This window comes from Portunus trituberculatus, chromosome 49 (genome assembly GCF_017591435.1).
Source record: "Portunus trituberculatus isolate SZX2019 chromosome 49, ASM1759143v1, whole genome shotgun sequence".
Classification (NCBI taxonomy): Eukaryota; Metazoa; Arthropoda; class Malacostraca; order Decapoda; family Portunidae; genus Portunus; species Portunus trituberculatus.
In genome coordinates, this window is record NC_059303.1 from 5,562,860 (window position 1) to 5,575,359 (window position 12,500).

Here is a 12,500-nt window from a genome sequence, read left to right on the forward strand (position 1 = left end):
GGTGCATCGATACACCACACCCTCAGTGAAAACTCTGCCGTTATCACTGTTCATCTCCGGGGAGTGATATCCCTCGCAACTTTTAGTAATTGCATTAAGTTGTTGCTGGAAGTGGCACTTACAATAAATTATAGCTCTTTTGCTACAGAACTTCTGAAATTAGTGAAAATTAGCAGGTGGAGAGCCGTACATATTCAGACATTATTTCAAACCCATTCATTACATTACATGATGCATATAAAAGTGACGAAACTTTTCCTCCGGAACGTGTGACAGGTTGCAAATACACAATATATAACATTTTTACAAAATATTCTCCTCTTTCCAACGCGCGCTTAGGTGTGTGTGTGTGTGTGTGTGTGTGTGTGTGTGTGTGTGTGTGTGTGTGTGTTGGTGAACAAACCGTTATCAAGCCATACTCACCTGAGATTACTTGCCCCATCCTGGTCAGGTGTCTTGCTGTCCACAGACTCACTAGATATGTGCGGCTCACTGGTATTCTGTTCCTTAATACCATCAAATAAATGTTCTTTTCCTTTATTTCTCCACTTTTTTCTGTTTTTCTTTTTCCTCCTCTTATTTCTCCACTTTTCACCACCTTCTGCCACCACTTCCATAATGACGAGCGCCAAGAGGAAGGCTGTCCATAAGGGCTTCAGATTCATTGTCAAGGACACTCACTGGGAGCATGAGGACAGCTGCGTCGGCACAGGAGTTACAAGAGGTAATGATTCAAGTGATGGCACGGGGAGGATATATTCATAACTGCGGGTTTTATCCACTTCCCCTTCCCTTCTCTCCCTTATTGCTTCTCATATGCATATCGAAACCCGCCCTGCTCTCACTATAATCCCTAACAAATACCATAACTCACCCAAGACGCTGTATCCCCCTTCCCATCACATAACATAACTCACAATCCTAACGCGACCTACTCGTTGCCTACCACTCCTTCTTTCACGAGCAACAGCCCCTCCCTGTTGCCGCGGCCCACTAGCATCTCACATTTATCCACTGGCACCGCGCTCTTTTCACCCCTCCCCTGAAGGTATACGCTCCACTGCCACTATCCCCTCGTCCACCAACACTTACGCACGCCGCTCCTCACTGCCGGCACTCCTACGCACATGATGGGAGATTCAATCAATCCTATTCCCCGTGTCCGATTCTTCGCTCCACCAATGGTTCACTAGGGCAAGCCGTAGCTCACTCTCCCAAGCTGTTCTTACCTTCAGCCTTCACACTGGCGCTCTGGCAATGCAAGGCCAATTCACATCAACAGACCACAGACTACAAATCACGACTTTTATCTCTGTACTGCTGAGGACGTCACGCGAAGGGCGAAGGATCTCTGACACTTATCACTGGCAGAGAACACAGGCATCACTGTGACGCGGGTCGACTGTGCAACACTCATTGACCTGTGATGCAACAAGTGCTGTGCTTGCAGGCAGATCATGGAGAGGCTCGAGCGCTCGCGGCAAAACACAACAACCTGATTCTTTGCCACAGGCTTAACACATATTGATTTCCCAAGACTTTAACGTTCATTTTAACAGCTACGTGTACTTAAGAGTCACTCCACCATATAGGTACTGTCTCTGCTTTCTTCCTTCTTGGATAATCGGCGTATGTTGATTGAGTAAACACATGAACACTGCAACAGTCTTTCCACACTTAGCTCAACGTTTGTGCCCGAGTGTTGCCTTCCCTCATCCCTCCTACTCACACTGGTCGAGGAACGTCAATACCACACCGAGTAAACACCCGGCGAGCGGTAGCAGTACTCAGCAGGCCGTGGTGGTGGGTTACGTTGGTCACGCAGAGGGCGGTGGTAGTACTCCAGCCTCCCTCAACACAGCCACCGCCTCCCTATCCGCTCCGACCTCCACACAGATTGACTGACTGGACAACAGTTCAACAGTGCTGCCACAACTCGCCGTTCTCAGTTTCCCATTCCCTCCCTCTCTCTCTCTCTCTCTCTCTCTCTCTCTCTCTCTCTCTCTCTCTCTCTCCCTTTTTCTTATGTTCGGTATTCGACAGTGTTCATTGACATAGACTCTGTACATACAAACTTCAGCATTGACAATAAGGTGTGAGTATTTTGAGGAAACAAAGTTTGCATATATCGCCTACACACGTGGAAAGAAAAATATGTTTCAAAGGTAATAAAATACTCGCGAGCAACGGTAATACATGAAAAATAATGAAAACAAACTAGTCCAACGGAAAAACATTTAGGAGCAGCTGAGCTGCTCTCCAGCGGTAGGAAGGGAGGGGAGAGGGTGTTGTGGGAGGGGCTAGAGGGGAGCGCGAGGGGGAGCCAGGACGCATCAGGCCGTTTGTTTACTTCGCTACTGAGGGAGCCAGGCCCGATCGAGCACCATACCTTCCATTTCATCACCATAAGTGTCATCATAAAGCCGTGCATCGCAACACTTTCCACACACGCGGGAACGGAGACGAGCGATTCCCGCCAACGTTGATTCATTCACTCGACGCAGACGCAGAGCGAGGATCCTCGGGCGCTGGCAATTTCATGCTGGAGGATAAGGGCACCACTGCTCTCTAGCTCCTCTCTTACGCTCTTTGTCTCTCCACCCCTCAGCCTCCGGGGATGCTTATACCAAATGGAAGAGCGGTGTTTGTGTACGTCTCTACGCGAATCTAGGGTCGGAATTTTTCTCTCCGTTAGCAGACGGAAATACTAAAAAGAATACGAGGGTTATTAGGACCATCGTAAGAGGGAGTAGTGGATGGAGGGGCCACGCATGGTGAGCCTCGTTTATTCGCTCCCACGGGTCTCATAACGCGGCGACAATTTGCAGGCCTTTGCCAGAGGGATTCCGTAAAAGGCGTGGAGTGTCTGGGGTTTTTGGTGCTCCTTCTGGACGGCAACAATCTCAATGACACTACGGTAAAACAGACATGATTGGAGACACAACGGATGGTCGGCAGGAACCTTTAAATAAAGGAAATAATGGGTTTGTATTCATCTCTGCAATTTCAGTCCAGACATTAAATTCCAATAGAGAATGATCGTCATGGCAATACGCCGTTCCCCTCCGCCCTTCTCTAACTAGCGCAGAGATTTTCCCCCGCTGGTACTGAAACTATGAGGGGAGAATGTTGAATAGCCTTTAAATATTCTGTGCCGCCATGTAATAAAGACATATAAATCACACTTCTCCCTCACCACCTGGCAGGCGAGGATAGACATGATCTGCCGGGGTAAAAACGAGCTGGGGCGCCGAGTTTCACGGTCCCCTGTGCCCCGGCCCGGCTGTATCAGATCGGGCGTGGCGGAGACCATGGAGGGGAACGGGCCGGGCCGGGGCGGGGAGGGACTTTGCGTGCTGGCCGAGGTGTTTGCCTTTGTTCCTCCATCGAAAGAGTTAAGGCATGTACAGACTGCCTACCTGGGAAAGGGGAACAAGAAGGCTCTTGTCAGTCTGAAAAGCGGTCAAGATTTTCTCTAGTTTTTCTTTCTTTTGGACTTTCGTTGTCATTCAAGTTTTGTCAGCTCAGTAAGCAGTCTGACATGATCATATATATATATATATATATATATATATATATATATATATATATATATATATATATATATATATATATATATATATATATATACCACTCCTTTTGTTTTCCTACACGCAAACACACACACACACACACACACACACACACACACACACACACACACACACACACACACACTCGAAGATCGGTCTATGAGCTCTGAGCTCGCTCCGTAATGGGGAAGACTGGCTGGGTGACCAGCAGACGACCGAGGTGAATTACACATACACACCACTTAGTGTAGTGGTTAGCACGCTTGACTCACAATCGAGGGGGCCGGGTTCGAGTCCCGGTAAGCGGCGAGGCAAATGGGCAAGCCTCTTAATGTGTGGCCCCTGTTAACTAGCAGTAATTAGGTATGGGATGTAACTCGAGGGGTTGTGGCCTCGCTTTCCCGGTGTGTGGAGTGTGTTGATGTGGTCTCAGTCCTATCCGAAGATCGGTCTATGAGCTCTGAGCTCGCTCCGTAATGGGGAAGACTGGCTGGGTGACCAGCAGGCGACCGAGGTTACACACACACACACACACACACACACACACACACAACATTTACATTCACATTTTCTTTTTGGAATTTGTCTTCTACAAGCGCATTGTTTTCCTTACTTAAAACATTTTCCTCTGAAGGAAAGCCTGGCCGCGATCCACTAGCGGGAAGTAAATACCCGTTTGTTCCTCAGGGACTCCTGTGGGAGCACATCAACCTTACACCCTTGATTTGTAGACACCTTTCGCTCGTGCCGCGTCGGGAACAACACCAACAAAACGAGACACATTACGCTAAATTTATCTACGGAACCCTGCATGTCCCAAACATATGTTATTATCTTTAGTGCAGCGACATACGTTACTGTACGTTACTAAACTTCACAATTTACACACGGCACACATGGTCAATAGGTAGTTTGCATTATCGAAAAAAAAAAAAAAAAATCGACTGGCGGGGTCTGGATTTTAAGGGTTCAGTTGGCAACCCCCAACACGATTAAATGGCAAAATCCTCCCCTGAGGGCACCGTGCACTTTTTAAAGAGAGACAGCGGCAGCAGGAGGGTTGGGCAGAAGCAGCAGCAGCATTGGCAGCAGCAGACGAGGGAGAGGAGCTTTGTTAAAGGGGATGAGCTTGTAAAGGAGGGAGCAAAACATTGTTAGCAAAAGGGAGGAACTGGAAGGCTTTGAAGGCGGGGGGAGAGACACACAAGCAATCCACTTCATAGGGCAAAATGAAACCGTGGATGAAAAGTATTTGTCCATTACAGAGAACAAACAAACGTATTTGGCTTGATTTTTTTTGCAGCATTACGCGATGTTATGCAGCGGTTTTGTGCCGCGACAACAACAGCAATAAAAGCGTACACTGCACCATCACTACGCTGTAAGCAGGATTACAAACAAAACAAGATCACAAACACGCAAATCCACCCAACAAAAGCACGCGCGCAAATTGCAACTTTTCGAGGCATCTGCAAATTTAATTAACATAAAGAAAAAGATCCCACCACTCTCCACCACCTCGCTCTCTAAGCTGACTCACGCTTCGCTATGAATTATTAACAGCGGACTCAAATGGAAAAAGGAATAAAAAGAAAGTGTATCAATGAACAATAAGTGCAGGCTCATGCTTCCCTGTTGCGTGGAGCGGTAGGCGGCGGGGTCAAGCTATCGTTTATGTGTGACTCAACAGAGCATCTTTACGGCCCCTTGAGAATGGTGTGGCCTCCTAGTACACCTTGACGAATGGTATTGATCCCAGCACACGCGCGCCGCTGCGAGTCTGCCACACCACGCCCGACTCGAATATGGATTCACTCTGCCACTGCGCTCAAATATATGTGTCCCAGCGTGTTCGCCCCTGCACCGAGCACACAGCCCGGCCCTTCGCGGCACCAATTCCCAAGTTACGTAACCTAACCTGACGGGAAGGTCGTGAATTAGGCGATTTGTTGTGGCATTTGGAGTTTCATCTGTTTGGTCTGACTGTCCTGACGCATATAAACCCTTGTATAATACTCTCAAAGCAAATACGATTGACTTCCAACACAATGTAATTAGACGCGAGCAGGGCAAAGGGAAGCAGGGAGGCTTTGTCTGGGAGGGGAGGCACCGCCCACTGACACACGTGGGCGGTGGCTTGTGGGATGCTGCGGCTGCTACACGTGAGGCAGTGAGGCTGAAGAGAAAGCAATCTTAACTTTCATCTTACGCAAAAAGTAGCGCATCACACAGTAGGAAGCGTTAGTTCTGAACTTTGTTATTTGTTAAGGTTACACATTTTTCACGTTTTTTTCTCCATATTCGGGGAGCATGAGCATGGAGATTCAGATATACACGCACTGATATTTGCTGTATAAATCAACAAGCACAGTACAAAGGGAAGCCCAGCAGTGCGGCATTCGAAGTGGTGGTGACGCACGGCGGTGGTGAAATAAAATATGGAAGGGAGGGAACATGTATCTTATTTTTAGACGGTGAGGGAAGAACAATATGGCTGACTTGGTGCCCTTTGAAAGACTGCTCAACTGAGTGCCGGTGGGCGGGAGTCAATATGTGTTCGGACTTGCAAAATGAGTTATGACGGTATTTTAAAACATCTTACTTTGATCATATTTTACGTGGCTACAATGGATATTACTATTTTTCTTAAAGATGATTCTGTGATTCTCGTGATAGTTTAGCAAAGATTATGACTCATCAGTGGAAATAAGACATCGGTTATCATGATATGCGGCAGTTGAAAGTAATGGTACGGAGAGAACAAAGCGTTTTGAAATATGAACTTTAGATTCGCAACTCCGATCAGTGAGTGGTTAGCACGACGCCCCGCTGAGCTTGGGATGCAGACAGGCAGACGCGTGTTGTTGCTGTGCCGATGACAACACCTGTCTGAGATGAGCTGCCTCTCCCCCCGGCTCTCTCTCTCTCTCTCTCTCTCTCTCTCTCTCTCTCTCTGAACGTTCCCCCTTGTCCTGTATCTTGTCCCCTCATTCATTATTATGTGATGTGGTACACGAGTTATTCTTGCATTTTTTCCTGTTTCATGCTCCTCCATTTGCACCGAGGGATATAAGGGGTGCGAAGAGTGTCCAGGCAATGAGAAACAAGTGCGGGGTGAGGCATCAAACGAGACAGACAGGTGGACTCCGAAACAAAGACCAATTTAGTAACTCCTCTCAAAAGGGTGCATTGGCTTGCTTCCCTCACCTGTGCCTTCCTATTTTGTTTATACTGGCTGGGATTTGAACGTGCAAGATATGTACATATGAAATTATCGAAGAAAATTTGTTTTAGAACTTGTTGAAAGCAGCTTCTTTTTCCCTTTCTTTTCAAGGAAAGGTTGAAGGTTAGGAAGTAGAGAGGAGGAGAAGGTTAAGGTGTATTGATTGTGAATGCTATACACGAAAAAAAAAAAAGAAAAGAAAAATGGTGAGAAATTTCAGATGGAGTTGAATAATTGTTTCACTCTGTTAGTGCAATATGCAACACTTCAAAACGCTATGAACACGGCACAGAATATTAACTATAAGTTACAAGAAATAGAATAAATAAATGAACGGGGTTGTCAATATCTATCGAGTCTAATGTTTAAAGAAGGCTGCTGAACGAGTAGTAGAGGAAAGAAAGCTAATATGATAGGATGTCAATAGAGAGATTAACAATAAAGAGACAAGAATGAACACTGCATTTACCTCAGTTTTAGTGTACGCAATTAAACAGAGAAAACAAATACAGAAGAAAATCAACAACATCGTCAATCCTTAGGACATTGATTCTAGATGATACATGAATTAATACGACGGAATTCTCAACATAGAGGGGGCATTACCAAGACATGACGACTGAAAAGGTATTAAAAAGAAGAGCACAAGAAAAGCAGAAGGATTACTAGATTATGGAAGGAATAAAACATGAGAGAGAGAGAGAGAGAGAGAGAGAGAGAGAGAGAGAGAGAGAGAGAGAGAGAGAGAGAGAACCTAAAAACATTAAGATGATTAGAACCACGTGGGATGAGATTACTATGCTGCATTAATGACAACGTAAGTGCTAGGGAAATTTCAAGACACGTTCTCTCTCTCTCTCTCTCTCTCTCTCTCTCTCTCTCTCTCTCTCTCTCTCTCTCTCCGAACTTGCATTATCAGCGGGCCCTTTCATTTCTTTCTCATTTTCTTTATTCCTTTCAGCCAAATTCTCCGTCAAATGGAAGAAGAAAAGAAGAAGAAGAAGAAGAAGAAGAAAAAGAAGAAGAAGAAGAGGAAGAGGAAGAAGAAGAAGAAGAAAAAGAAAAAAAGAGAAGAAGAAGAAGAAGGGTGGATATCCAGTTAAAAAAAAAAAAAAAAATCAGTGACATGAAAACGTGGTGGTGTGGAGAACATAGGAAGGACAAAAAGAATGAGTGAAGGTGTGACAAATATACAAAAAAAAAAAAAAAGGAAAGAAGAAGGAAAAAAAAAGGTCAAAGATTAAATTAATGAGGACGTGTTAATTGTAAGGTAAGAAAAGGAACACTGCGCTCTGATAGACAAGTGTATCATTACAGTTGGCAAAAGAAAGGTGCCTAAATAAAGATACTGAAGGGATATGATTGAAGGATGAATAAGATTTAAAGACACTGTTAGACAAAAGAAGAAAGGATATATGATCTTTACCCGGAGAAATGTTAGCGTGCGTGCTTAAAGAAGAGAGAGAGAGAGAGAGAGAGAGAGAGAGAGAGAGAGAGAGAGAGTTAATATCTGACACATATACGGTTTTCAATCCTTCATCTGACCCTACAGACGTATTAAACAAGCTAAGCTATCCTATATATCATCTGCTCGGAGACTACATATATGCCAAAGCCTTAATCATTTATCTCCTGCCTTGGCTTGTCCGTTGTTGTTCATAATTCAGGGCAACACTACTTAGATCCCTTATTTACACTTTTCATAATCATTTGGCGCACTTTTCTTTAACAAACAAAACATTTACGCCTTTTTTTGTGTTCCTTTTTGTTGCAGAGTTACATTTAATCTCCCCATAGGTATTTGGCACTTTTCTTAACGATAGACTACTCAGGCATTTATTTTGCGTTTCACAGCCAACTCGAAATATTATAATGGGTACCAATTTGGATACATAATCTCCTATCTATCTGTATCTATTTTCCATCTATTCTGAAGTCTTTTACTTTTTTAGGCATATGTAATCTATATCTATCTTTTAACTATTATGATGTTTTTTTTCCCTTAATTTCTTGTAGTAGCTGGCAAATATTTCTTAGTGTTCTTGTTGTTGCGAAATATTGCTTATCACGATGAAAAGGTTGATTAGCAAAGCATCATTGTTGGGTAAATAGAAAAAAAAATCATTAACTTACTTTCCTCCTGGCAGGTTCTGGAAGTGCACGCCGAGATCCTCGAGAAGGGGGATGAAGGCTTCACTTTCAGCGGCGGAGTCTGGCACACGTCCTGTGAAAATGGCTAAGTTTACCCTCCTTTTCCACCTTAGAAAACCCACACCCGAGAAGGAACTGACAGAAAACGATGCTATTTTAGGGGTTACAACATCATTGGGAACTACTGGTGGGGATTAGGATATGAATGCTAGCAACTAAAAAAAAAAAAAAAAAAAAAGATCTGGGAAAGAATGAAGAGAAGATACATTTTATATTATAAGGCTTATTTTGCTTGTGACTGCAAAGGATTAATCGACAATAACTCTGACTAAACTGTGAAAGAGATAAATAGATACGAGACCACATACATGAAAAAAAGATTGAGCTAAACATTAACACTGTAACTACGAATTTGAGAAGCCCTAGTGGATATCAAAGAAGACGAACTCCCTGATCATTCCTCTTGGCTTCAATGTTGTTGTTGTAAAAGTTTAATCATTCTCTAAAACTTGCAGCAGATCGATCATTTACATAGATTTTGAAAAGTCATAGCAAGCAATTAATAACTAACAACACATCAAACTAATACCACCAGAATATGGAGCAAAAAAATAAAGCAACACATGAAGACCACCATTAAGGGTTGCTTAAACAGAGAGAGAGAGAGAGAGAGAGAGAGAGAGAGAGAGAGAGAGAGAGAGAGAGAGAGAGAGAGAGAGAGAGAAAGAATCAAGTTAACCTTCTTTGTATTAGGAAGGAGTAAAAGTTGTACTGTAAGATAAAAAAAAAAAAAAAAGACAGCAGTGGATGAATAAAGTAGTTGCAGTCTTCCTGTGTCTGCTGACGTGAACTAAGCACCATCAGCAGCAGTAAGTAGACACTCACGCCACATTTCCAGCTTGACCATAAGGATGCCCGTGGACTCAACCTTCTCGTCGCCATTGCTCGCCTCACACCTGTAGAAGCCCTTGTCGTGGATCTCCAGGTCCTTGATGGTCAGCTTGGTGCCATAGATGGGAACTCCGTCCGCTTTCAGCTTGTACCTGACACATGGGTAAACATTGTAAAAACCCTCTTTGTGAATTCAACCAAAGTAAAGGTCACTAACAACTATTCCTTCATAGATTTCATTAGTGCTAAATCTAACATAACTTAACCAAAAGCTTTTATGTAAATTTAATCTTGGTTAATCCACTTACGATTACGGATTCAAAATTTCAGTCACAATACAGTAAACCTAACCTGACTTAACCTAACCTGACATCACTTGTCCTGGGAGTAATTACTAAGGATATTTCGTGAATGGATGTTTAATGGGGAATATTTATATATTGCAGTACGTCTATAGAGACTGCGGAATGCATGAATGGTTTTTAAGAGAAGAAAATAAGTTACAATTTAAATGCTAGTTTTTTCATCATGCTTTCTCACTTAGATATATATTCTATATCATCTTTCACATCCAGGTAAGTGTACAATCCCTCATAAGAAGTCCGACAGCCTTATTTTAACTGATCTTTTTTTATGAAAAGTGTTATCACAGCAACAAAATAACACAACACAATTGATGTGTTTATAGTAGTCAAGTAAATTAGTAAAATCAAAGCCTGGAATATCTCCCACCCTCCTTCTCTGAGTATGCACAACACACTCACTTCCTGATGTTGACTCGACCCTTCTCTTCGATCACAGGCGCCTCATTCTTGTACCACTTGAAGCGTGATGGGGGAGGGTCGCCTGTAAATTCACACTTGAGCCTCACATTGTCCCCGGAGCCTTTGGTCTGGTTCCGGAGAAGACGAATGACCTTTAGGCTGCTGCTGGTGTCATTCAGTCCAGTCCTGCAATGGGGATGAAGACGCTGTTCATGTTGATTCAAGTATGAAGTGAAGTAAAGATGAATTTGTGCTGTGTGTGTCTTTCTCTAGTATGATGAAGCATCTTTGTTTAGGTATCTATTTTGAAGCGTCAAGACAACAGAAAAGAAAAGAATAATAAAGAAGGAGGAAAAATCAACTTCTCGTTCTTAAAAGTCAGTGAATGAGTCAAAATAAGTTCGGCAATTTAGTTTAAGAGATGTCTTAAAACTCCTCTTTTGAAACAGTTCAACTCGTACAAAAAATTAAGTGGTTAGGGCAAACGAAAACACACACACACACACACACACACACACACACACACACACACACACACTTTACACTTTTACCGTATCACACTATACTAGAGCAAGTAGCAAAATTACTTGGTCCTACATAGATTAGAATTCTACTTTATATTTCTGCCAGTTAGAGTGTACCCTTAACAGAAATAAAAGAGAAGAAGAAGAAGAAGAAGAAGAAGAAGAAGAAGAAGATGAGAAAGAAGAAGAGGCAAAACGAACAAGTTAACCCACAGCATTTGACATCTTTTTTCACTGATAAGAAACGCGCAACTAATCCCGGCACTACCCACAAAACTGCAAACACTTCACTGAGTCACGTTCGGGACAAAACACAGCGAAAAATAGCCCCACGATCACTTTCATAACAGTGGTCAGCGTCACTTGTACCCTGAACATTAGCATACACGGACACCAAAAACTAGTTCATGGCGGACACTCATTACAAGGGTGGTGATTAATAATGCAAATAACAATGCAAAACACCATGGCGCACGATAAATAGCAGTAATCAAGACCTTAATAGTTTCGTAATGATGGTGAAGGGGGAGGAGGAACAGGTAGGTGATGTGGGTAGCTATAGGAAGGGCTGGAGGAATTGGTAGGGGGATGTGGGTAGCTATAGGAAGAGCTGGAGGAAGAGTAGCTGCATGGGGAAGGGTTTGGCAGGAGTAGCAGGGTATGGAGAACGCCAGTGGGTAGCAGAAGCCCCTGGCCGGCAGATCGGGTGTCGGAGTGGCGTGGGGAGGTGTGAAAGAGCCGTACCACCGCTGTGTTCCGGCCGATCAGGTTCCCATCCCTCACCTCACACATGACACCTTTACAAGCAGTTCATTTCCCCTCGACAGCCACACCTCCAGACCACCGCTGCCGCGATACACTGCCTCTCGTATATACGCTGCCGTCATGGGGAGGATGTGAGCAAGACCAAGATATGTACTCGTACTCTATCTATTCTCGTGGATTTGTTTATGGGTGAGGCTTGTATTCTGAAACATTTTGGCGTCCTATCACGACTACCATCATGTTTTGGAAGTTACTGGAGTTTTTTTTTTTTCAAGGGTGTTTTCATGATTGTAGTGATAGTTTAACGAATATTTAGGGTAACACATTTTAACTGGCTGTAGTGGCAAGATCTTCATTCCAATATCAATATACCGATTAAACATTTTAAACGGTATCTAATTGAAGTTCCTGGCAACTTTTTCATGGATGTTTTCATTATTCCTGAAGCAATTTAACAAAAGATTCTGGCCTTTTAACAAAGTCTTCACCTGCTTAAGGAAATTTTCAAAATTCTAAAAGATAATTGCATGAAGATTCTGAACTTTTATCGAGCTCTAATGGAAGAATCTCAAGATATATGCATTTCATTCTTCCAGTAATTGTGCTGCGG

General features: G+C 43.5%; 1 protein-coding gene across 4 annotated transcripts in view; it reads right to left on the minus strand.

Annotated features, from left to right (window-relative positions):
- Positions 1-12,500, minus strand: part of LOC123499308 (inactive tyrosine-protein kinase transmembrane receptor ROR1-like) — a 398,854-nt gene that overhangs the window by 8,793 nt on the left and 377,561 nt on the right. For 2 of the 4 annotated variants that reach the window (XM_045247116.1, XM_045247118.1), the window contains 3 exons: positions 10,602-10,787; positions 9,832-9,989; positions 8,929-9,019 (listed from right to left, as the gene is read on the minus strand). In XM_045247116.1, the coding sequence (XP_045103051.1) occupies positions 8,929-9,019; positions 9,832-9,989; positions 10,602-10,787 (435 nt within the window). Of the gene's footprint in view, positions 1-423; positions 699-1,229; positions 1,564-1,729; positions 1,939-8,928; positions 9,020-9,831; positions 9,990-10,601; positions 10,788-12,500 lie in introns of those variants that run through there. The other 2 variants (XM_045247119.1, XM_045247120.1) reach the window with 2 other exon arrangements.